The sequence below is a fragment of the Aethalodelphis obliquidens genome, unplaced genomic scaffold (assembly GCF_003676395.1).
Source record: "Aethalodelphis obliquidens isolate GAN/ISIS:26980383/991018 unplaced genomic scaffold, ASM367639v1 scaffold4, whole genome shotgun sequence".
Taxonomy (NCBI): Eukaryota; Metazoa; Chordata; class Mammalia; order Artiodactyla; family Delphinidae; genus Aethalodelphis; species Aethalodelphis obliquidens.
In genome coordinates, this window is record NW_020837948.1 from 1,771,301 (window position 1) to 1,796,323 (window position 25,023).

General features: G+C 48.6%; 1 protein-coding gene across 4 annotated transcripts in view; it reads left to right on the forward strand.

Moving 5' to 3' along the window:
* The window catches only part of SIL1 (SIL1 nucleotide exchange factor), a 293,563-nt gene that overhangs the window by 267,896 nt on the left and 644 nt on the right, over positions 1 to 25,023 (forward strand). For all 4 annotated transcript variants that reach the window (XM_027096186.1, XM_027096162.1, XM_027096178.1 and 1 more), the window contains 2 exons: positions 20,527 to 20,623; positions 21,068 to 21,232. In XM_027096186.1, the coding sequence (XP_026951987.1) occupies positions 20,527 to 20,623; positions 21,068 to 21,232 (262 nt within the window). The remainder of the gene's footprint in view (positions 1 to 20,526; positions 20,624 to 21,067; positions 21,233 to 25,023) is intronic.

A 25,023-nucleotide genomic window follows, 5' to 3' on the forward strand; every position in this document is an offset into this window, starting at 1 on the left:
ACTGCTTAGGCAGGCCTCAGGTCATTGAAGTTGTTGGAATGACTCGAGAATGTGCAGAAGTTGGGAGCTGATGGCCTAAAGATGCCTCTGCTGGATCTGGCTCCCAAAGGTCCCTGTGATCTCATGTCCCCATCTGGCCTTAGAACAAAGGGGTCTCCTGAATATGTCTCACCTCTCCCCAGGGACCCTGACAGAGCTCAATCTGGGCCTTTGGAGGAAGAATGTGATATGTGTAGGCTAAAGGAGATATGAGTTCTCAGAGTCCTTTGAGAAGGGGATAATTAGCTTTGATAATTAGCCAGAGAGATGACTGAGGCTGTTGGCTGGGGCCTGATTAGGGAGTTAGAGGAGTGTACAGTGGGCTCTGGAGGTGAGGAAGGCCAGGGACTCTAGTCCTTCGAGTCAGATTAGGGGGAGAGCCCCAATGTGAGCACTTTGTGCTAGGCGCTGAGCAAGTGGTGGCTTTTGTGGCAGTGGGGATATGGTGGGTTTTCTCTTTCTGTACCTAAAATGCCTGCTTCCCTTCTCCAGGAGGTAGGAATATCTTGGAATAGAGAGCCACCCTGTGGAGCCATTGATGTAAATGGGAGTGGTTTTGAAGCGAGCCTCATCCTTATTCTTGGCTCCTTATCAAAGATGCTGAGCTGAGGTTTCCAGGTTGCGGGGGGCAGGGGGGTGGGCGTTATTCTACGTCGTTGGTGCTATGGGAAGGAGATTCAAGTTAGTGGGTAAAGAAAACATCCAAGGAGTTGGCTGCCTGGAGGCTTTATGCTTTAGTACTGTGTGAGTTTCCTAAGTATGAAGCTGCTTGGTGTCCACACGGTCTTGTGCCTGGGCCATGGGGACACGTCTGCAAGGACGGGCTGCTGTTAAAGGGACAAGCAGCAGGCCCTTTGGAGCATTCAAAGTTGGTAGGGCCAAACTGGATCTCTGCAAGGAGGACCCCAGCCAGACTGTTACATACCTGGGATGACCCCCAATCTAGCCCCAAACAGCCAATTATTATCTAGTATTATGGCTTGAGCTGGTATGAAACAGTGTGGTGAGCTGTGAAGGCTCTTGATTTATGTTGTTTTTGGTCTCTCGAAAGATTCTTCTATCTTCCTCCTTTGGAAAACATCTTCTTTCCTTTGGGAAACTCTTTATCAGAACCATGTGGTCAGGTAAGGCTGTTAATCTTTGTGACCCACCTCTTCCCTTCCCAATTAGGGCTGGTCATATGACCTGGACTAGCTATTCATAGTGCCTCCTCCGTCTGCACTGTGACTGTCCCGGGGATTGGTATGTGACAGAGGGAGGACCAAAGTCCTGCCCTGGAATTCCATACCGTTTGAGAGGAAGAATTGTTTATGCTGGGATTGATGTGTTTAGGGGCTACCAGTGGCCATCAGACTCATCCTTCCCTGAGAATGCATCTTCATCTAGAGAGGAAAGCAGAGCCTGCAGCCTGAGAGAGGGCCTGGCATGTTGCTTGAGCCTCTGGACTCAGTTGTCCTTTTATTTTTGTCATCATTTTCCATGATGGGGCCCAGCAAACTTAGTTTTTCCCTTAGATGAGTCTGAATTCAGTTTTGGTGCCTCAAAAAAAAAAAGAGTCCTGACTAATAGAAAACAGCTTCCAATTGATCTAACTCTTTGCTTCCAAATAGCTAATATCATGTCCAGGGAAGATGCTTCATTGCTGGGACCCTGTGCGGAACACTGTGCTTCACACACATTGGGTGCTCACTTCATGTTTCTTATGTGGGTAACGGCACCCTCACCATCTACTGCCAACCTATGGGAGGAGGGTAGAGACCTGAGCCTGGGTCTCCCAGGCTGCCTCTTGGTGTCAGTTAATCTTGTCATCCGTGCATGCATTTTTCATCTCCTTCCTCTGCTTCTGCAGAGATAAATACAATCTGTCAGTCTCGCTTTGCAGGGGACTTGCCAAACATGTCAGTGATGGGGAGTTTATCAGTCTACCTTAAGCTCCTGTCTTCCATATGTAGACAGGGAACCATACTCCTGTGGCACAATGCTGTTTGCAGCTGTGAGTCTGACTATTTCCCTCTGAAATCGGGCTGTCCCCTGGTGCCCAGCTTGAGCTGGTGCTGAATTTATTGTCCCTAAAACATCAGGGCAGTGTTAGAGGTTCCTTGCCCACTGCTTCTTTCCCAGGCTGCTTGTGCCAGCTGCAGGGCCCTTGTGAGGCTGTTAGGTGTCTCTCTGTGGCAGATTCGTTGTTCCATATTTTTAATTACTTACTTTTACAGATCTTAGAATAAATCAAATTATCCATCTGTTATGCTACATTATGCCACTGCAGTTCATGCAGTTCTTTCTCATTGTGTGATATTTGTTAACTTGACCTTGCCCTCTTACAGTGTTCGTGCTCCTCTGTGTGGCTCTATGCCACCTTCTCAATGGATCCCTATAGGGCACGTCAGTCTATTAGGGCCCCTGACAGAGCTGACTGTGGGTAGCTCTTAGGTGGAACAGAGGTTGGTGGAGCTTGGAGTATTGCAGAAGGAGGAGAGTGGCCAAGGAACCACCTCTGATGCTATGCTGACCTGACATTGGTTTGGAAAGTTGGATTGTTATTAGGGTTCCAGAAATGAAAGCAGAAGTTGTAGCATAGGTTTCTGGTCTTTAGCCAGAGGGCTGTTTTCAAGGTCAGCCAGGTGAGGTTGGGCTGAAAGGACATGACAGTAGCCACCTGCAGACATGTCTGTGACTGCCTCGCCATGGCTGGCAAGTGGTGCCTAACATTAGGATTGAGTCAGGGCTGATCTCAGACACAGCACAAATGGAAGTTACCTATTAGAGACTGATTTCAGGAACCATGTGGAGGACCCTGGTTCCCCAATTTTTTTTTCTCCTGCTGCCTAAAATTCTGTTAATACTGTTGGGAATTAATTTCTTGGTTTTTAAATACATCTCTTACCCCTCTTTGTGAGCAAATACAGACACTCCCAGAAGGGGTACCCCAGGGGTCATCGAACACCTCTACTATATCCTTTTTCTCAAGCAGTTGGGAATGCGTGGCGATGGGGACACACAGGGAGTTGGTTAAGGAGTCAAACTAGAGGAGGAAGGGAAAAGAAGACAAAATTTAGAACATTAACTGGGGTCTGCCCTGTGTGAGCTCTTGGAGTGGGTAAGCTGCTCAGAAAGGGAAGGAGGTCGTGTGTCCAACCCATCCACACACCTGCTTGTGGGGCTGGACCATCTAGGCCTCAGTGTCCCAGCAGCGAAGTGACACCAAGCCAGCCTCATCCTTTTAGGCAGCTCCTACTAATTGAGTACTGGGCACTGGGCTAGACCATCTAGAGAGTGAGGTTACAGGTGAACAGGCAGCAAGGCATAGTCCATGTCCTCGAGGGTGGTGACGGTTTAGTAGGGGAAACAGACTTTGACCAAGTCTGTTGAGTGTTATGAAGGGGAAAGGGGTCCCAGAAATGCATAGCAGGGGCCCTGTGTTGGTCAGGTGGTCAGTGAAGGTTTCTCTGAGGAGATGGTTGGAGAGAGACCTGGAGGAATAGGAACTAGCCTGATGAAGTTGGGCCAGGGATGGGGAGTGGTGGGGAGAGGACACTCCAGGCAAGAGACAGTAGCGAACATTGAACGTTTGAGTTGAGAAATTCGTTGCAGGAGGAGGTCCATTTTTTGGTCCTTACATGGGATCATTTTCAGCAGATTCCTGAATGGAAGCACTGAGGCTACTTTACTGATTCCTCGGTGCCTGGGAGACGACCTGTATGCAGCTAGATAGGCTTCTGTGTGGAGGCACTTTGGTCAGAGGCTCTGTGTTCTACTGCTTCATCCTCCAAGGTACCACAGCCCAGGGCTGGGTCTGCTACCCTGGGTTGAGGACTCCTTACCCCGCCCACCCATCCACCTCTGGCCCAAGCCCACATAAATGGTCTTCTGACTTGGATATGGGCCCAGGTTGGAGCTCATTATAGCCTTGTGGCTGGGCCCTCCATTTTTCCTTCCAGGTAAGACCTGGCAGGCATCAAAGACTGCCAGGAACACCCCACAGGCCTTCTCCTTTAATGATCTTGCTCCTGCCCTCAGTCTGCATGGCCTCCTTAGCCAAGCTTTTCTCACCAGAGCCTCTGGTGACTTTTCACAAGCTTTTCCTCATTCCAACAAGCAGGATTCAGTGACTAATTGCTGGTATTTTTTTCCTCAAGACTCTTTATATAGACTGTCATGTTGGGGGTGGGGGAGAGCAGGCTTAGGCTTAGGGGGAGTGATGTTTCCTGCTACTGCCATCATTAGACGGAGGCCCATGTGGCATTGATAGCCGCGCTTTGTCTTTATTCTTGTATTTTTTGTCGTTTCGACATTTGGTTCTTTGAACATCTAACATCCCTCTTATGCTTCTCATCTCCTACAGAAGATTGTTGTATTTTGTCCCCACTGAAGCTGCGTTTTTCTTTTGTCGGATTTCTCACTTTCTTCTTTATTGTATTTTGATCAGTGTGGCCATGTAGGTCTGGGTTTTATTGGGAGCTTTTCATCTTCTTGGCAGTGGCCCTCGGGGCCTGGGTCTTCTTGCAAAAGCTGGGCTCTGCCTTAGGCCCCTGAAGCAGGCCTTTCCTGGCCAGGGCTGGACAGCCCAGCCTGTCATCTGTCCATGGACACTCTAGCCTAGTAGTTCTCAAATTTAAGCATGTGTCAGAGCACCTGGAAGGCTTCTTAAAATACAGATTGCCAGGACCCTTCCCTCAAGTTTCTGATTCACTAAGTCTAGGTTGGGGCCTAAGAATTTTTACTTCACACTAGTTCCCAGGTGATGCTGGTACTTCTGGTCCAGAGACCAACTTTGAAAACCACTGTATTAGTATAATTCCTTCTTTACCTTGAGCCAGTGTCCAGGGTCCTAGGGACAGGAGAATAGTGCGGGACCAGGTTCCTTCTTCTTCATACTGGGTCCAGCTCTCCGAAACTAAATGATGGCAGATGTTGGCAGTGGCATCATAATATTTAAACACTTTTAAAAGCAAGTGCTTTCACTTGCCCTGTATCATTTGATACTCAAAGCAGTTCCCTTGGTTAAGTAGGACAGCTTTTTGACAGATAATAGAAGTAAAGTTCAAATAAGTTAAGGACTCTTTCATAGCCATTCAGCTGGTAGTTTGTGGTATAGCCCCAGTGGAATCCAGGTCTCTTAGCTCCTATTGAGCTTTCAGGCCTCTGCCACTTACTAGTTATGTGACCTTGGGAAAAAACTACTTAACTCTCCATGACTCAGTTTATTGATTTGTAAAATGGGGGTAATAATAGTATTTGCCCCATAGAGTTGTTGTGAGGATTATGTGACTTAACATTTGGAAGGCACTTAAGAACTATTAAATGGTGGAACCCCAGAATCCATTCTCCTAATGACTGTGCAGTGCTGCCCTTAGTTTTGCATTTCTATTGTCACAAGAGGCCCAGGAGAATGTACCACTACTCAACAGACAGCATTATCTTGGACAGTCAGGACAGGGCTCACTCACTTTGGAAAGGTCCTTCTCTTTATGGTCTGCACTGAGGGAACTGTGGATGGCGTGTGCATCTAGGAGTTCAAGGTAGAGCTGTAGCTGCTGGGCTGGGTCAGTGTGTGAAGTCTAAGACCAGGAAGGCAAGGCAGCCAGGTCATCAGGTCACTCCTCAGGAGCTGCTGCAGTTGAGGCCCTTGAGAACTCAGCCCTGGAGTGGTGCTTCAGGGGTTAGTCTGCAAGGAGGAGAAGCTCAGTCTGCCCTTTCAGTATTTTTCTGTCTTCCTGTCTCTCCTCCACCTTCTGACAGGGGCGTGTATAGAACTAGCTGAGGTTTTAAGTAGAGGGCTGGTCCTGATAATGCTAATAGTATGCAACCTATTGAACATTATGTGCCAGGCACAGTTACATTGGATACCTTATTTAATCCTCCCAACGAAATAATTCTCATTTTACAGATGAAGAAGTTTGGGCAAAGATAGTTTAATTATGGTTATACAGAAAGGAGATCCAAGATTCAAACTCAGGTCTGTCTGGCTCCAGAGCCCGTGGTCTTTACCTTTGTGAGGCTGCCTCCTTGTATTCTACCATGATGTTTCTCTCTGGGGTGTCATTTTCCCCCTCCCATGGGTGCCTAACCTTGACCTGTTCCCAGTATCCTTTGCTCCTTAGCTTAGTGTCCAGGGTCCAGGACTGTGCAAGTTTTTTATTCACCTTTGTATTTTCTTAGAACTTAACACAAAATCTTATACAGAGGGTGACCATATGTTCTGTTTATGCCTCTTGTCCCAGCGCAGTAATTAATAGTGCTTTTTTTCCACTCTTAAAAGTGTCCCAGTTTGGACAATAAATTATGTGGTCACCCTACTTACACATGACTGGTTCTCCCAACCCAGGGACAGTGGCATTTTAATAGGGGACCCTGAAAGACAGAATTATCTTTAAGACTCAAAGAAACAAACCCCAGGTGGTAAAATTTTAAGCACTTTTATAGCCCATTGGGCATGAGGATTTAGACAAAGTTTCTGCTCAGCACCCCACAAACCTACCACAAAGGACTATTTCTAAGACCAGACTTGAGGTCTGTGAGGGTCACAAAGCCAATCAGATTTATCAAGACAAGAGTCCCACTGTGGCTTCATAGAAGTGTCTGACAAGCCAGGCCAGAAAAGAGGAGGAAGTGTAAAAAGCTTACACTTTCCCACTTCTCCCAGGCAAAAGAGCCCCAGCCTAGAATTTGGCTGTCCACAAACCCCTTAGCCTTCCTGCAGGAAAGAGCTAACTGGGGTTGGTCTGTTCCACTGTACTGAACTCAAGCCCTGGTGGGAGCCTGGGCTCTGTGTCCCAGTGCTTTTTTGTCTCAGGTTCTGCTCATCTCTGGCTCTACCCCTGTACCCTGGACATGGGGCCATGCCCAACCACAGCCTTGGTATGTTCAAGTCACATTCCAGACTGTGCCTTTGCCCCATTTGCAGGCAGCTGAAAACTGCTGTGCATATGTCAGTTCACACTTGAACTGGTTTAATGTTTTTTTCTTTTAAGTTGCAATCTAAAATTCAGCCAGACAGGCTTTAATGAGCACTAAATCGTCAAGCCTTTTGTTTCCCTTCCTATTCAAACCATAGAGATTTTGTGTTTGATTCAGCAACAATTGCTGAATCTTAAACAAACCATTTACATTTTGACATTAACTATTTTATGAGTGTAACTTTTTCATTGGCATTAGAATGATCGCAACAGAAGGCCTTTTAATGACTTATTAGTAAAAGAGTTAAAAGGGTCTGTGGAAGGTGATTTTTAACATTTTCTTTGAAGAAAATAAAAGTAGATTTTTATCTGAATTCACTTGGGCAATACATGCAGACTTTTAGCCTTTCTCCTCCTAGCTGAGTGACTTTTGATCTTGTTGAGGTCATTCTTCCTGGACACCCTCCTGGTCAAGCCCTCCATTTTTCAGATTACACCTAATATTGAAGCCACCCTCTTGCACAGTTACTTGTCTAATAGAGTGCCTCTCTGCATGTTTCTGTCAGCTGTTAATTTTGTCTAATAGGGACAGGAACTATTTTCATTCTTTGCTCTGGCCTTAAGATGCTTAGCTGAAGACCCTGTGCACTCTGGGCCCAATCAGCATTTGTCGACCAGCTGACTGGATAAAGAGCCTCAGACAAATAGCATGCTCACAAACGAAACCATCCATCATTCTGTCTCCAGAAGCTGTGAGTAATTGGGGGTTTTCTCCAGTGTTTGAAGATCTCCACAGAATGGGAAGTCTTCACTTTCCTTTTAGGCCCCCATTCCAGTGTCTGATGAGTCAGGTGTAAAGGCTTTGGGCAAGACCAGGCCTCCCAGGTTTGTTTCTGCATCAGGGAAGCTCTGTGTCCTTCTTAACCTGGAGGAGACCTGGTGAGCCCTGAGCCTGGCTGGGGAGTCAGCAGACCCCACTCTGTTCGATTTTCTCCTCTGTTACAATGTGACAGAAGTGGCTAGGAGCAGGAAACCCATGCTCACTCAAGCCATGAGATAAGCCACATGAAATGGCGCTGGCCAAGGAGGCCATGTTGACCCATCCCCATGGAAAACCAGGAGCCTGGGTGCTGTTCTTGTATCTCAGAACTAGAACTAATTGTTCGCAAAGATCTTTCCAAATACCAATGATGCAAACTATTTGGATGGTTCACCGTATTGTTCACCATATTTAAACTGTCAGAAACCTTAAATATCTAAGCAGAACCCTAGCAAACAAAGGATATTTTGGGGACTTGTTATGTATGTTGCACAGCAGAGAGACTTGTAGTCTATACTACTTCCAAATCCTGCAAATGAAGCATTTCAATGTTGTCATTTTCTGCTATAGACCATCCCACGGTTGTTGCCTTTCCTTTTGCTATTGAGAGATGGCTCATTCGTAAACATTTCTACAGTTGTGTAGCAAAAGCAAAATAGGCCTTGCTTGATTCCATTGGCTCTGATTGAGGAGATGAGGAGGTTGGAAGGAAAAGTGAGTGATTTCCTAGCACACGTCTCAGAACTCCTGAGAGCAAGATTTGAGTGAGTAAGGAAGCTCCTTCCTGAGCCACTAAAGGCCTATTGAGAAGGTGTATTGCCTACAGCTTGGAACAAGGATTGGCCAGGTGATTTCCCTGGGGCCCTCATACCCTGCTGGACCAGCCTGCTCTGCTCTCCCTCAGCCTTTGGCACCTAGGGGGATAGTTTTACCTCTAGCTAGTATAGAGGACCCAAACTAACACCCTCTTTGTGTTCTCTAATAAACTTGATAAATCTCACTGTGAAAAATCTCCCATACATTTTAGCCTGAATTTTCTTCTGCTTAACCTTGTTGACCCCACCTTGCTTCCCTCAAACTGTCTGAGACAATTACTGGGAGATGTTTGTTGAATAATTATAGGCCACAGATAATTTCTCTTTAGCTCTCTGTCTTCCATGTTCCCCACTCTGTGGCCTCCCTTTAGCCAGTTCTAATTAGCTTCTTTGATCCTTCCTTCCTGTCTCTCCCTCTAGCTTGTTAATTACATTTCTCCCCCATGAATTCTTCCTGTACTGGCTTTGCCTATCTAGCCAGAGGAGCTGAGAATGAGAATGTAGGGCCACTCAGTGGGAGGTGGTACATTCTTCTTTGTCCCCTACCACAGGTAACCCCTCGCACTTCTGAGAAGCCTGAAAACCCAGGCACTCTGCCTTTCTTAGCAGAAAGGTAAAAATAGTAATTTTCATTAAAGAGTATAATGTGTTACGATAAAAACAACTATTATTTGAATGCTTGGTGTTTGTCAGGAAGTCTGCTAATCTCTATATATTATCACACTTCATCCCCACAACAATCTCATGAGATAAATATTATTAATCCCATTTTATAGATGAAGAAACTGAGGTCCAAAGAAGTTTAGTAACATATTGCAGTCATACAGCTTGAAAATGCTGGAACTAGGACTTGAACTCAGGTCTCTCTGACTCCAGAGCAGCTCTTACTCAGTAGTTTGCTTACTGAGTTTGGACTTTACGGTAAAACAAAAGTCCAGATCACTGGCTCCTAGCCCACCAAAAAACAGACACACCCTGGGGTAAGATGTCAGCTATTTACCCTCAGTGTAGAAGAGGCTTTTTTTGTTTAACATCTTTATTGGAGTATAATTGCTTTACAATGTTGTGTTAGTTTCTGCTGTATAACAAAGTGAATCAGCTATACATAAACATATATCCCCATATATCCTCCCTCTTGTGTCTCCCTCCCACCCTCCCTATCCCACCCCTCTAGGTGGTCACAAAGCACTGAGCTGATCTCCCCATAGGATGCAGCTGCTTCCCGCTAGCCATCTGTTTTACATTTGGCAGTGTATATATGTCCATGCCACTCTCTCACTTTGTCCCAGCTTACTACTTCCCCCTCCCCATGTCCTCAAGTCCATTCTCTACTTCTGCGTCTTTATTCCTGTCCTGCCCCTAGGTTCTTCAGAACCAGTTTTTTTTTTTTTTAAGATTCCATATATATGTGTTAGCATACGGTATTTGTTTTTCTCTTTCTGACTTACTTCACTCTGTATGACAGTCAGAAGAGGCTTTTTGAATTGAGATTATAAAACTTGGTGCAGAAGCAAGTTGGTGTGGTGCTATAGGTCTTTTGGGAAACCTCCTTCTGCAGAAAACAAGACTCTCATCAATTCTTGAATTGCTTTAATTCTTAACTCACTTTCCTGACAGTTTTATCTCTCAAAAGATTAAGGAAAAGGGCTTCACTGAAAATGTATTCTGAGCATCACGAAGGATTTGTTTGGTGAAGTGAAGGTGTTGGAAACTTTAGCAGAAAGTGGCTGTGTTTGGAGAAGCCAAGGGAAATGCAGAACTCTGAGTTTTGGAGAAAGCAGATTTTAGAAGGTCCAGGAAAAAGTAGATATGTTGTTTGGGCAAGAACTTTGAAGGGAAGGATGACTCATAGTCTGAACAATGAAATGCGCTTAAGATAGTCACAAGTGATTACTGCAAGGAACAGAGAGGAGACACCTAAACAGACCAACAAGGCCGCATGGGGAGCTCTTAGAGTTGAGCTTTTGTCTGAGAGATGATAAAGGGGCCTATAACTGAGGACAAAGGTGTAGATCTCTGAGAACACTGTCAGGAATACTAGGTGGGTGGAACCTGGGATGCTTAGAACAAAGAACCTGCCTGAGCAGTTACTGTTCAGAGTGAGAGGAATGGCAGGGAAGGCCTTGGGCCCGCTGCTGCAATCAGGTGATTCAGTGTAGCAGATGACAGGGTATCACCATCCTCTCTTCTATTTTGCCTCTAACTTCTCTTTTAATAAGAATGGCCTTCCCTCCAGAAAGAGTAAAACAAACATGGCTAAGAAGAACTTCAGCCCAAAAGTGTGAGGAAGGAGAAGAGCCACTTGCTTCTTAAAATTAGTTAGGGTCTGAAACATCAAATGAAAACTTAATGATATCATCATGAGACCTGTGCATGTGAATGTTTAAGCATCACTGAGAGAGGAGTAAGGAGGCAGGATGGTAACTGTTTTGCTTTTCAAAATAACAAGGCAAGTTATTGAGACTTCATTTATGGGCATTTCTAAAGAGAGGTGATCTCTTGGAGCTAATGTGGGTTCCATGAAAATAGACTGATTTAAAGCTTAATATCCCTTCCTTCCTCCTGCCCTTCCTTCTACAGAATAGTACAACCATCTTACGCGTACCACTTGATGGCTTTTTTGAAGTGAACATACCCATGTAACTACCACCCGAGTCAAGAAATAGGGTTTTAACAGCACCCCAGAAGACTCTCATGCTCCCTCCTAATTCTAATTTCTTTTTTCAGGAAGATTTGCCAACCTAGGAGATTAGACCGCTGTTATAGACAAAGAGGGAATCTGCATTTCAGAAGCATTTGTCAGAATCTCATGATAATCAAATAGATCAGATAGAGAAATTGATGATCAAGTAGGTACAAATCCGCATGTCTTTAACAATCAGACCTAATAAAGGTTTGTTTATAAGTGGTTAAGTGTCAGCAGAGCCTTCACTGTAGTGATGTGCCAAAGAGATCATGTCAGACTCTGCCTGTCCAACCTGCATTCAGGTTCTCATGTCAGGGCATGGGGGCAGATGACACAGATTCGGAAGGGATAACCAACATGTTAGACAGAATGAAGATCCAGAAGAATAGTGACAGGCTAGGACGAAGGGCCCAGGTAGCAAAGCAACATTTAAAATTTTGTTATTATTCGATTTTTAATTTTATAAATTACCCATATTTGTGGTTTGGTTTTGTTTTGTTTTTTTAAAAAGTCTTACCACACAGGAACAAAAGTATGGTGTCAGTCCACCGAATCATTTGTAACTTGTTTTTTACCTTCTCTACTTGTATTCAGGGCCATTTTGGAGAACACTTGACTCATCAGAGGGTGATGTGAACAGCCTGCAGGGATTTGACCTAGGCAGGCCCACTGTTGAGTCAGTTTTGTGACACTACTGCCAAAAACCTAGATGTGCCTCAGGTATTAGGGGCAGATGACCTTGGGTCAGCGTGGCTGGGCCCACTGAACTCTGGAGGAGTTGGCCCAGGGGGAGTCCTGTGGATAGGTGTGAATACCACCTCTGCAGGGATTTGTCAGTACGTGGGGCAGTGTCCCATAGAGCATTGTCAAGAAGGCAAAGGATTTCAGGAGTCACATGAAGAATGACTGCTGGATCCCATGAGGCTAGATTTGTGAGAGGGGATCTTTCTCTGGGCATTTGGCTTCTAAGGTTCAGAAGGGCTGACCTGTCAGGGCAGGTTCAGGTGACTCTACTTTGAGAGGGCAGATTCGGACCAGTGGATATAAGCTACATGAAAGCAGATTTTAGCTCGGTAACAGAAGACGTTTTTCTAGCAAATGGAAGAGTTTAAAGCTAACGTAAGGATGAGTCTCCCTACTGCTGTAATCTTCAACCTTGCAGCCAGTTATCAGACATGCTGTCTGGATAAAAGGTTGGGCATTGGATCTAGTTATCCCAAATGCTGGTTCTCAGATCAGTGCCAGGCCTCCTGGTAAGGCTCATGTGAAGCATTTGTGAAAAATCAGGTGTTTGAGCCCTATCTTCTGAGGCTGTGATTCAGTATGTGTGGGGTAAGGGTTAGAATCTGTTAGAATTTTCAGAAAGTGCCCGAAGTGCTCCTTGGAGAAATGGCTTATTCCACAGCAGGTGCAGGAAAAGTACTATATCTTGTACAAGAACATCTTGTGCCAAAAAGTATGGAGGTGCTCAAAGAATGATGGAAATGTGTCAAAAAGACACAGAAACCAACATGAAAAGGCTCTATTTTTTTTTTCAGATTTAATCAGGTATATTTTACATAATCATAGAACTGGATTATAACCCATAGATTAAATAAGAATCCATACTGATATAAATGAATGAATAAGTGAGGAAGAAGGAAAACTTCTTTTAGGTAGAGTGCCAACAAATACAGATAGAAGCAATGATGGAGTTTGAATATCATCCTTTGACAAACATCATGGTATTAATTATTTTAAATAAGAATTACTGATGAATGCCAGAACTAATGGGTGAAAGTTTGGTGAGGAACAGGCTGTCTTCATATCTTAAAGAGTCTCCTCACAAAATATTTATCAATTCAAAAGGGACAAATAATATCTTTATAGTGGAGAAATCTGGCAGACACCACCATGATCAAGTAATCAAAGTGAACACAGCTACTTGTGAGCCTGAATGACATCATGTGCCTCCTGATATGATGCACCGAGAAAGACAAGACATTGCTTTTGTGGCATTCTTGCCAACCTACACTACCTCAGTCTAATCAGGAAAAAACATCAAGTTCAGGTTGAGGGACATTCTACAACTGGCCTGTACTCTTCAAAACTGTCAATGTAAAAAGAAACCAAAAAACAAAAAAAAACTGTCAATGTAGTGAAAGACAAAGACAGGCTAAGGAAGGGTGTGTCAAGGTTAAAGGAGATTCAAAGACATGCTTCTCAATTCATCATGTAAGTCCTGGATTGGACCTTGGACCAAAATTATTTTTCTAAAAAGGATATTATTGGGACAGTTGGCAAAATCTGAATATCTATAGATCATGTATCAATGTTAATTTCCTGATTTTGATAACTGTGCTGTGGTTATGTTCTTAGGAAATACACACTTGATACATTTAAGGTAAAGTGGCATCAAATCTGCAACTTACTCTCAAATATTTCAGAAAAAATGTATAAACATACAGAGAGAAAATGAGAAAACGAATGTAGTAAAATGTTAACAGGTGACTCTTGATAGGAGTCTTTTTTTATTTTGCAACTTTTCTGTAGGTTATTTTTCTGTATAATTCTCTGTAGTAGTTTTTAAGCGCCCAGTCTGAAATGATTTAAGGGAGGGGGGAAATGCCCAAGGTGATTATGATGCAGAGCTATGTTTGAGAGCTACCAGATGTCAAGAAGATTCTTCAGTGCCCCTTCCTCTGCGGCCCCTTTGTCTCTCCAGAGGTAGGAAGATTATCATTCTGTGTGTTTGTGTCTGGAAAGAGGTTCTAGAGATACTGTTGTGAGCTTTATCATTGTGGTGAACTGTGGGTGTCCCACATTTGCTTAAATGACTGGCATCTGGTTGGGGACTGTATTTGAATGGGTCCAGTGATTCTCCTTCTTTTCTCCAGTGTTCAGATAGAACTTCTGAGGGGCCTAATGTGGTTCCCACCACAGCTAGGTGGTATGAAGCTTGTAACAGGCTGGATGTTTTGTTTCTCCTGGGGGCTTCACTTTCATGTGGAAGAGTTGTACTTGGCATTTATTTTTTTGGTGAACCTATTCTGTTTTTATTTAAGTTGGTAACTGTCCACATCTTGATTAACAGATGCTTAACCCTATTAATCCCTAGATGGCAGGCTACTATAGATCCCTAATGAACCTATTTCAGGAGTATACATCCTGCAAGTCCTTGTGTTTCACAGGTGATGAAGGCCACACGCTAGGGCACAAATAAGATGAGGCCGTCGGAGAAGGAATCTTTCTCTCTGGGCAAGAAGATGAGCATGCACAGTGTCACCAGTCAGGATCACAAATGATTAGGCCTGTGGTGTGCCCCCTTTCCCTACTGCACAGCATCTTCGCAGAGAGCATTTCAGAACAATGGTAGCTTTTTCTTCTGTTATGAAGACAGAAGAAATAATAATTGTCCTACTTAGAAATATTGCAGGGACTCATGAGAGGGCACATACCCCATGTGTCTCATGTCCCCAGTGTGCCGTGGACAAGCCTGATATCTAGGTTTGGACTGAAACTCCGGATGACACAGGCTCTGCACCAGGGGTTTCACCTTAGTATTTCCTCAGCCCCCGTCGAACCGGTCAACCTAATCCTTATTTCCCGTCCTGAAACTCTGCCTTTTTGTTTTTCTCCTTTTCCACTGATTCAAACTCCCTTTTTAGCCCTTGTTGTTTTGATTCACCTGTGCACAGGATTTCTGTGCATTTCCTGTTTCTGTGCACACACCCTGGTGCCAGCAGTGCCTGCTTCATGGCCCTGTGCATTACAGAGGACCCCACACTGAAAAGGGCCTGTGTTTGATTTAATGCTCTGCCCTCACCATCTTGAAATTCCTAATAGCTTTAAGAACAACTAAATGTTCACATTTTCATGAACATTATGTAGTGAGTCCTGAGTGACAGGGAAGGAGGAGGGCAGCTTCTGAATCTGAAGTGGGCAGCATTCTCATGAGCCCCCCGGCCACCCTGAGATCAGCTCCACCACCTCCTCAATGCCGCCTAGACACTTGCTCAGCTTGGTTAGCTGAAATATGACCTCTGACCCTTGGCATATTGCCCACATCAGTCACCCTGACCCAGAGCGTTTGGTTTCTGCAAATGCAATCACTTCCATTTCTGCGTGCACCCCGCCAGCCCCCCGCCTTCAAGATTAACAGAGTAGCAGCTGCTGCCATCCCTCTGCACACAGACAGCTGACTCGCCTGCTGATTGTGAACATCCCAGTAATCCAAGTGCTAATGGTATTTATTCAGTCCAGCCAGCTTAGCCCTGAACAAGGTTTATTCTCATTTATCTCATTGGAGACGAGCTACGTCCTTAATATCCTTCTGTTGACTTTGAGCACACCAGCGCCACTGATGTCGCTGAGAGGCGTGCCAGGCCCCTGCCCTTCCAACTCACTCACATCCCCAGCTGTCAGGACACCCATCTTCCAGCCAGCAAGACACCCCTACCCCCACCCTCAGGCGTAGGCCACAGCTCCGGTCCTGAGTCTATAGGCTAGGAGGGGGATGAGGCCAGCATACATGTGCCTGGGGCATCTGGGGTGAATAAAAGCAGTGTTCTCAAGGATATGGTCTGGCCTCTTTGTGTAGCAAACCCACTATAATTATAATCTTTCAGTCACAATGTATTGTCTAGCATTTTGGCACTCATTAGCTATTCTATCTTTAACTCAAGGTAGTTTTAGCTCTGCCTCACAGGTGAAGAAACTGAAGTGAAGGGTCTTGCCCAAGGTCATCAGCCATTGTTTACAGGATTCTCACCAAGAGTTCTCCAGACTTTCACCCTGGCACATTCTGTAGACCTCACTCTGAGCTATTTTGGGCATTTCTTCCCCCAAAACATAGCAGTGAGCATTCAGAGCCCAAGGCTGAGCTGCCTGGAGAGAGAGGGGTTCTGAGAGCATGTTGGTGTCTGCCCCTCTAGGGCAGATTGCTCAAGAAAAGCCCTTCTCTGCTGTCCCTGCCTGGATGGACTGAGTGCCATCTGGAAATGCTAGCCTGGTTTTTCCTACCCTCCTGATGTGTTTCCTCAGCCTCTTTGACTGGGTGGTGCTAAAAGCCTTTTTTCGGAAGGGTATTGTATGGAACCCCTGCTGTGTCCGTGGAGCCACTGAAGCCCTGAAGCCTGGGGTAGAGCTCAGAGTTTCGTGAGTTCCCTCATTTACGCCAGTCAGGGTGTGGGCCCAGGGCTGCTAAGGCTGCACTTGGCCCCACTCAGCCATAGGCCCACATTTGGCCCATGGTCCTGCTCTACTTACCCAAGTTTTCAGGACTCTGCTGCAGGTGAAAAAGTAAATTCATTGCCTTATGAAAGTGATTTTCGCAAGTGGCAAAAGGCACCAGGCTTTCCCTTTTTCTCTCTGGTTTACTTCTCCTTTGTTTGAGTTCTATTCTTTCCTGCTCTAAATGGCTTCCCTCCATGGGGATGGTTTGGGTTGGGATGGGACCTGGCTGCTATTGGCATGGCTATAGGTGCTTCTGGCTTACAGCAACCTACCTACCTTGTGAAGAAGAGAACTTCTCTGTCCTGACTCCAGTGTAGAAGACTGAAAAGCTCTGATTGCCAGTCCTTGGCAACCAACGGAGGGCCTGGTGGGGTGCAGATATGATGAGCCAGTATTGGGCCATAAGCCCTCCCTGCGGGGTTGGGACCTGCCCCCTCAGGACCACAAGGAGTGGAAGAGGCAGCCATCAGTGGAAGGGAAGAAAGGGGTGTCAGTGCCTGGTGAGGAAGAAAGGATGCTGGGCAGATACCGACACACACCACGTAACAGTCGGCCTGACCTGGGAATCGTGAGCCTGGCTCAGAGTGTCCCTCCAGCTCATCTCCCACCCTGGGGTCACTGTCCTGAGGCAGGCCCTTCTCCTGGGCCCTCTCTTGTGTCTTTATGCCCTAGAAGTGCTTGTTTCCAACTCCCCATTTTGCCTTGCGTGTGTCGAGGAAGGAGAAGCAGGAGCAGGTTCCGCTTGCTGGGCAGGGTATGGGTCCTGTGTCTCCTCATCCTCAGGCGCAGCCTGACCTGCCCTTGTGTCAGGAGTCAGCTGCACTCCTCAGCCCCATTTTCTATGATTCTTCAGGGCAGCCTTCCACTGAATGGTCTGCTTGCCTCTCTGTACATGCTCATGCTGTTCCCTGAGCACATGCCTGTCTTCTGGTGCACAGGCTGTCTTCCTCACTTGTACTCCAGTCTTCTGCAGTCTCTCTTCTTCCAGGCAGCCCTCCTGGCTCTTCCAGACCAGACATTCTTTCTCTGAACCCCCACAGACCTTAGGTTCAGAGCCACCTGGTACAGCCTAAAAATTACATAGCCGTTCATTTATTCACTCTGAAACCTGTAAGTAGAATACGGTGGTGTGGTGTCTCTCCTATGTGTGGAGCCTGGCTTGTTGAGTGTTGAGTGGCAGAGAACAGGCTGAGTGTCCCCAAGGATCTGTTCTGCACGTGGGGCTTCTCTGAGCAACTGCCTGGACAGTGCCTTGCCTCTAGATCTTTCCTAGGACAGTGCTTTCTGGCCCTTTCTAACTCACATTGGGGCTCTGATAGACAAAATGCTGGGGAAGCCATATATCTTCTTGGCTTTTGGCATCTTTTGTTTACTCCCATTGGCTTATTCTTTCCCTGGAGGATCCTAGGAATTTGCCTACACAGTATGTGCCCTCGCCTTTTGCCCCTGGTAGTTTGTTTTCTTGTTTGTGCTGTGGTTCCCTTTGGGGTTTGAATCTTCTCTCCCCTTCTGCCAGGTGAAACCTGGGTGGGCAGAGTCCCAGTATTATTCATGTCTCTCCCCTCTCCCAATACTGCCCAAGTTAGTGACAGGGCTGCTACTCTGGGAGCTGCTTAGGCTGGGTCTCCTTGGAGGCCCCTCTGCTCCTGAGCTCTGAGCTTGTCTTTCAGGGTTAGCCAGGTCATTGTTTCTGGGTCTTGTTCTCAGCAGATCTGTAGACAAGGATGAAGCTTCACATGACGTCTTTGGAGGGCCTTGTCTGTGCCGCTCTGCAGGCCCACTGGGGATGGGGCTCCTAGGTGCTGTTCCCTGAGGCTGATGAGATGTTGGGCCTCACAGCCCCCCTTCCTTGGGAGACTGTGTTTGACGTTTGTGTGAATTTCTCAGCGTGGTCGACTTCTTTTCCTAGACCCTGCCTGTTGTGGGTGAGTGTTCCTCAGACACATGACGGCAGAGACAGCCCTAATTAACTCACGCTTTGATGAAGTAGCTGCCTTTCTCAAGGTGGGGGAGCAGGGGGCAGGGAAGAGGCTCAGCTCCATAATCCCTGCGTTGGCGCCCACCTGCCTATCTGGAGAGGAGCTGTCAGCCTTCTTCCCCAGGGACCCCAGTGCATCTCCAGGCTGCTCCTCAGACACAAGTGAAGTTGCAGTGGGAAAGGCCGGCACCCACCCTGTGCATCCTTTTGCAGAGAAGATGCAGAGGGATGCAGGCGCCTCCCATTTTACAGCAGGAAAACTGGCTCCATGTGCTAAGTCTGCTTCGAACCTTGAAGCTGGGGCCTGGTAGGAGTAGTGGGTGGACCATCAAGGACTCACTTGGGCCCCATTACCATACCATCCAGCCAGCTTGTATGGGGTGCCTGCTGTGTGCCAGGCCCTCTCCTGTGAGCAGCAGTGTGCTCTCTCTCTTGTTACCTGCCTCCCCTTTTCTCTGGGTTTTGGATCAGGAATCGACTCTCTGATTTGTCTGTACTCTGCCGTACTCTCCAAGATGTTCTGAGGGCCCCCTGCTAAGATTGTGGGTTAGGAGAAACAGGTGCTTTTTGGGTCTCCAGGGTACTTTGTGGTGGCCATGCTAAGATAAGGCAGCCAGGGCCCAGAAGAGACTGGGTGCCCTCTGTGTGCTTGCTGTCTGGGTGAGGGTGACAGCCACTGTCTCACCTCTGGTCCAGCCTCTCCCCTTGCTGCTGGTCTCAGGCTTTTTACATGCCTGCCACCTTTCTTTTCTGAGGCCTCATACGCTGCCGATGAAGGAATCTTGACCTTCTTCGAAGGCCTAACTACACAGATCTCTGCGCTTGGCACTTGCTCCTTAATTCATCATCAGTTTGATCTTAGAAAGTAAGGGGTTCCCAGCCATGTCCCTGTCTGGCACCCTGCCCTAGAGGAGGTCTCACCCTCCAGGACCCCCATCCTTTCATCCATGAGCACTTTGCCTGAAATATTTGTTTAAAGCTCATCACTCTTTTTTTTTTTTTTTTTTTTTTTTTTTGTGGTACACGGGCCTCTCACTGCTGTGGCCTCTTCCATTAAGGAGCACAGGCTCCGGACGCTCCGGCCCAGCGGGCATGGCTCACGGGCCCAGCTGCTCTGGGGCACGTGGGATCTTCCCGGTCCAGGGCACGAACCCGTGTCCCCTGCATCGGCAGGCGGATTCTCAACCACTGCGCCACCAGGGAAGCCCCAAGCTCATCACTCTTTCTCTAGCCCAGAATGGGGACTGGCGTTCCAGAGGCAGCTCTGGGTTCTTTGTGTTTCAGTGTTGCCCGTTTGTTGGTTGATGCAGTCAGTCATGGTTGTACACATATGTTGCTTCATTCACTCCTTACTGTCCAGGGCCCTACGCCATGGCAGACCCTGTGCTGAGTGCTGAGATACGGGGACAATCATAGTAGCTGCTGTCACATAGTGGAGAGTCCAGCAGGGAGGCAGCTGGGTTAGGATCTACTCAGGGATGCAAAGGCTCCCTGGATGTTGTTCTTTCTGCCTGCCTCCCTCCCATAAGTGTTTACTCTATACTGTCTGTGTGCTCCACCCAGGAGGAGAGAGAGAGGAAGGGGTCCCTGGCCCTGGAGCTACACACCCTGAAGGGAACAGATCGTTAGTGATTCCCCCAGAGTGTGATGCACCTGGGATCATGGAAGGGGGAAGCACGTAAGGCTGGCTTGAGGAGCGTGGAGGAAGGCTTTCCATAGGAGGGACACTGAAGTAGCACCTTCAGCATCAGAGGGATCTTAAAATGGTAGCAGTGATTTCCATTCCCAGATCACCCCAGCCCATTGGCTGATAGGGAGTGGACACTGGCCTGGGGCCCTTGGCCCTGTTGTCTGTGCCATAAGCCATTGTACCCAGGTGGACCTACACCAGTTTGTTTTTGTTTCCCCAGATAAGTTCTAGCTTGTCCAGAGTGGGAACACCCCCTGTGCACCTTGTTCCTCCCCAGGGATGGCTGCTGTGGTGGTAGCCCTCTTAACCTGGGTTGGGCCCAGGGGCGTGCCCCCAAGTTGGTGAGTAGGTGTAAAGTCCTGCTTTCCTGTGCTTCCCCCTCCAGCAACCCAAAGGTCCAGGTGGAGGCCATTGAGGGAGGAGCCTTGCAGAAGTTGCTGGTCGTTCTGGCCACGGAGCAGTCTCTCACTGCAAAGAAGAAGGTGCGTTTCTGCTGCCTTTTTCCCGCCCAGACCCCAGCACACCCATGGAGCCTAAAAGACAAGGGTCCCTTTCCGGGTTGTACACGTCACCCTTGGGGGCCTGAGTGGCCATCCGCTGGGTGGCGTACGGGGAGAGGTCCCCTTCACCTAAAGCAGCACAGCAGTATGTGAGGCGTCTGGAGGCCTGCTCCCACGGTGCAGTCTCAGGTTCAACACCCTGGTTTCCTGCCCTGGGCCTCCGTTTGTCCACTGGGTGGTGTTGAAGGTGTCTGATATCTCTCCTGGCTCTCACAGCCCTGTGTACTGGGGTGAGCTATACCCAAGGGTGGTGGTTGGGGCCGGGAAGAACGGGACCTGGGCTGGGGTAGCTGGGGCACCTCTGGGTGCTTGCCCCAAGGCCTAGTTTCTGTGGCCCCTCACCCATCTGGATCTGTGCCTCCCCAGGTTCTGTTTGCCCTGTGCTCCTTACTGCGACACTTCCCCTATGCCCAGCAGCAGTTCCTGAAGCTGGGGGGACTGCAGGTGCTGAGGAGTCTGGTCCAGGAGAAGGGCATGGAGGTGCTGGCCGTGCGCGTGGTCACTCTGCTCTACGACCTGGTCACTGAGAAGGTGAGTGCCCAGGCCTGTCCTGCCTCCCGTGCACTTTGCTTTGTGTTTGTTTCTGGCCATTTGACCCTCCCCACTCCCCATATCTTCCATCCATTCCCTACATCCTCATAGCTGAGTGTCCTGAGCAAACATGCCAGCCCTGAGCTGGGCTGACAGGAATGCTGTGGAGCCCAGGATTTCTGAGATGTCAGGGCAGATGTCCTGTGGGAAGTGACTGCTGAGCTAAAACCTGAGGGCTGGTGAGGAGTGGGAGGGGAGGAGGGGGCACTGGCAGTGGTCAGGGGTTAGCATGATGAAGGGTTAGTGTGACCAGAAGCCAGAAACAGCCAGGATCAGCCCTTCATGGAATAAAAGGTCATTTGGCTGAAACCTAGGGTGCGGGTGACCAGGAGCAGCTGTGTCTGGGAGCCGTCACAGCAGCCAGGAGACTGAGGAGCCAGGGGCTGGAATGATGCTGAATCTTAAGATTCTAGAAACCTGGAGGTGCCTCCTCTGGGAGCTTTGGCTCTGGGCAGGGGCTCAGACTGGCTGCCACTGAAGGACCCAGGGACCCACGGGCTTGCCATCTGGGAGGAGACTTGGTCCCCAGCCCACTTTGGTGTTTTTGAGCCTGAGAAGTGTCTTAATTAAGGAGAGGGTAAAACCAGCCAGGGCTGATTCTTAATTCAGCTGCTGCAGAGCATTGGCAGGGTTTTCTCAGCTGCCTCTCTGGGGCCACACTCTCCCTACAGCCAACTGCGGATTAGTGGAGCAGGGCTGGGCAGCCGCTGGAAACCACTTCTGAATGTTGGAGGAAGAGGGGCCCAGCCCTTCCTCCCTGGCCCTCCCCTGCGCACCCCTCCCGCCAGGCCTCAGGCCAAGGATCAGGGTTGTCTGTTGCTGCTTTTCTCTCCACCTGTTGGCTTTTGTGTGTGTGCACTCACTCACTCTGTCTCTCTTGTCCTGTCTTGTCTTTCAGCCTCTCCCTCTCTCTCTCCCCCTCTCCCCCTTTCTCTTCCTCCACCCCTCTAAGCTGCAGAAACCCTGTTTCTCAGAACAGCAGGCAGCCATGTGGTCCTCACGTCCAATTAATAAGGCCAGGGCACAGCTGACATCCTGGGAGTGGGCCAGCAAGCCAGGGGAAGGACATGTACACAGGCTTGGCATTTCCCGGGAGAAACCTATCACTTTGCCCTTGTGACTTGGGTGTCTCTTTGCTGCCCCCAGCCCTGGCGTAGCGGGCACCGTGACTTTGCTTCATCCCTGGAGAGCTACCACTGGCAGTCTCACCAAGGCTGCCCTGGTGAGAGGCAGGCCCCTGAGTCAGCTGGCCCCGGAGCCGACCTTTGAGGCTTTGGGGTGCTGTGAAGATCAGGGAGGGAGTGGCGTCTCTCTGCAAACAGTATGGAGACAGCCATGCTCCTGCAGGTGGAGGACCGTGGAGGAGTTTCAGCCAGAGAGTGTTAGAACAGATGGCAGCCATACTTTACACTTGAGGCAGTCAGGGCTTCTTGTTCTTATGGTTTCTCAGAGAGAATAAAGAGCTAATCAAACTAGCCAAACCCATCTGGGGATGGGTCCAGAGCTGCCTGAAGGTAGAGGTGTGACAGGTTGCCAACCGGGGGGTGCCATGCACCTTGAGGGCATCTTTGGTGTCGGGAGGTAGCAGCTGAAGGCAGAATTCCCATGAGAGTATGGGACCACCTCTCAGATTGTTCGGGTCCTTGGCTCACCGGCTTACCCCTTCTGTGGTCTGCCAGACCCCAGGCATTTCTTCTTCTGTCCCTTGGCTCTTGGTGGGCCCTCCTATGCCCTGACATCTGGGCTCCTGCAGAGCTGGGATGCCCTCCTGTGGTCATGAGCCCACGTCCTCTCGTGCCTTCTTGGAGCTGAAGGGCCGCAGGGGTGACCTGCCCGCTGGTTCCTTCCACAGGTGGTGACTGGGTATCTGCCCTGCCGGTGCTGTGCCAGCCCCATGATCCCTGCCCTCCTGGTGCTTTCAGGCAGACATTTATCAGAGAATCTCCTAGAGCATGTAGGCCCTGGAGGCTTATGATCAGGGCCCTAACCTCTTCTGGGGAGTCAAAGGAGGTGCTGAGTGAGAAATGAGGGGTGAGTCAAGTTGACTGTGGAGTCAGTGTTGGGTGAGAGGGTGCCTGGAAGTGGGAGCTGCACGTACATAGATCCTGGGGGAGAGTTGGTGTGACGGGTGCCAGAGTGAGGGCATGTGTGGGGAGGAGCCCAAGTGCAGGCAGGGCCAGATTCTGAAGAGCCTCCAAGTCCCAGTGAAGGGAGTCAGTCTTTATCATCAGAAATGCCAAGTTGTGAAGGGTTTGGGGCTGTGTCATTGTCTGCTGTCAGAGGACTGGAGGATGCAGGCTGGGAGCAGGAGGCAGGAGACTGCAAAAGTGCAGTGAGGAGCAGCGCCCATGGGGCAGAGAGCTGGGAGAACTGGGATGTGTTTGGAGGTGGAGCTGGCAGGACTTGGGAGTAGGTTAGGAAAGGACTACTCCATCCCTCTCAGCCTTTTCTGTCCCAGGATGCTGACCCCCCTCCTCCCCTGCTTCCTCTGCCAGCTCCAACAAGCGCCACAGCCACCAGGTTCTCCACTGTGGCCCCTGATCTTTTTCTGGGCTTCCCTCTTGCCTTCCCTGTCATCTGCATGCCTCATCCTCCCCTGGAGTTAGGGCAGTGATTTCTTCTTTCTTCTTGCAAGTACATTTAGTACAACCAGTATGGGACATCTCTACCCATTGCCGACCCTCCATCTCTGCATAGCCTTCCTCTGACATTTGAAATAAGTTGGTAGACTCCTGGTGGCTTGCCGTGATCGTATAGTGATTAGTACTCTGCATTGTGAAATAAGTTGGTAACTTGTCGGGTTTCAGGTGTTTCCTCTGGCAGCCTGGCAGGATCGGTTCCCACCATATTCTGATGGGGCTGGGTTTCTGCACTTACCAGACACAGGCCATGCATGTGACTTCCTGCCCAAACTTTCCTCAACTCCCCAGGCCCTCAGCATAATGGCCAGGGACTCCCAGGGCTCCGAGCATTCTGGGCCCCAGCCTGGCCCTCGTGCCCCATCGACCATAACAGCCTGCTGGTCTTCAAACATGAGGTGGGCCCAGGCCTATTGTTGCAACCCTCCTGTGTCTGTGGACCCTACACCCTTATCCCCTTGGTCAACTCCCACAAGCCCCTCAAGGCTCAGGGACTTGCCAGCCTCCTCTGTCGCCCGTGCCCTAACTCCTGTGAGGGAGTGGATCTGTAGTTGTGGTGATGGTGATGTGATGCTGCTGCTGGTACAGCTAACGTTTGTTGATGGCGAAGCTCACATTGTGGGTGTGCTCTCTGTGCTGGGCACTGGCTGCATGGTCACTGTCCCACTGAGTTCTCCCAACAGTCCTGAAGGGGTTACGTCCTCTCCTCCACATAAGAGATGATGGCATTGGGTCTTAGGGAGGCAAAGTGCTAGCCCAAGGTCATTCCGTCATTCAGCTGTCAGTGGTGGAGCAGGAATTTGAATCCAGACTGTCTGCCTCCACACCACCCTGCTGGATGAAATGTATCATGATATTTAGGACTTACTCAGTTAATTTTTAATCTCCTGATAGATCCTGAGCTCCTTGAGGGCAGGGACCATGTCTCCATCTTGGTTTCTCCAGCACCTGGCACATTACACAGTTGTTTTTGATGAGTGGATGGATGGACAGATGGGTGGACATATGGATGGGCTGGAGAGCATGTGTGAAGCTATGAGTCCAGTTGGCCTTCTCCCATGAAGGGCCTTTGAGGCCCAAGGGGAAGGAGGA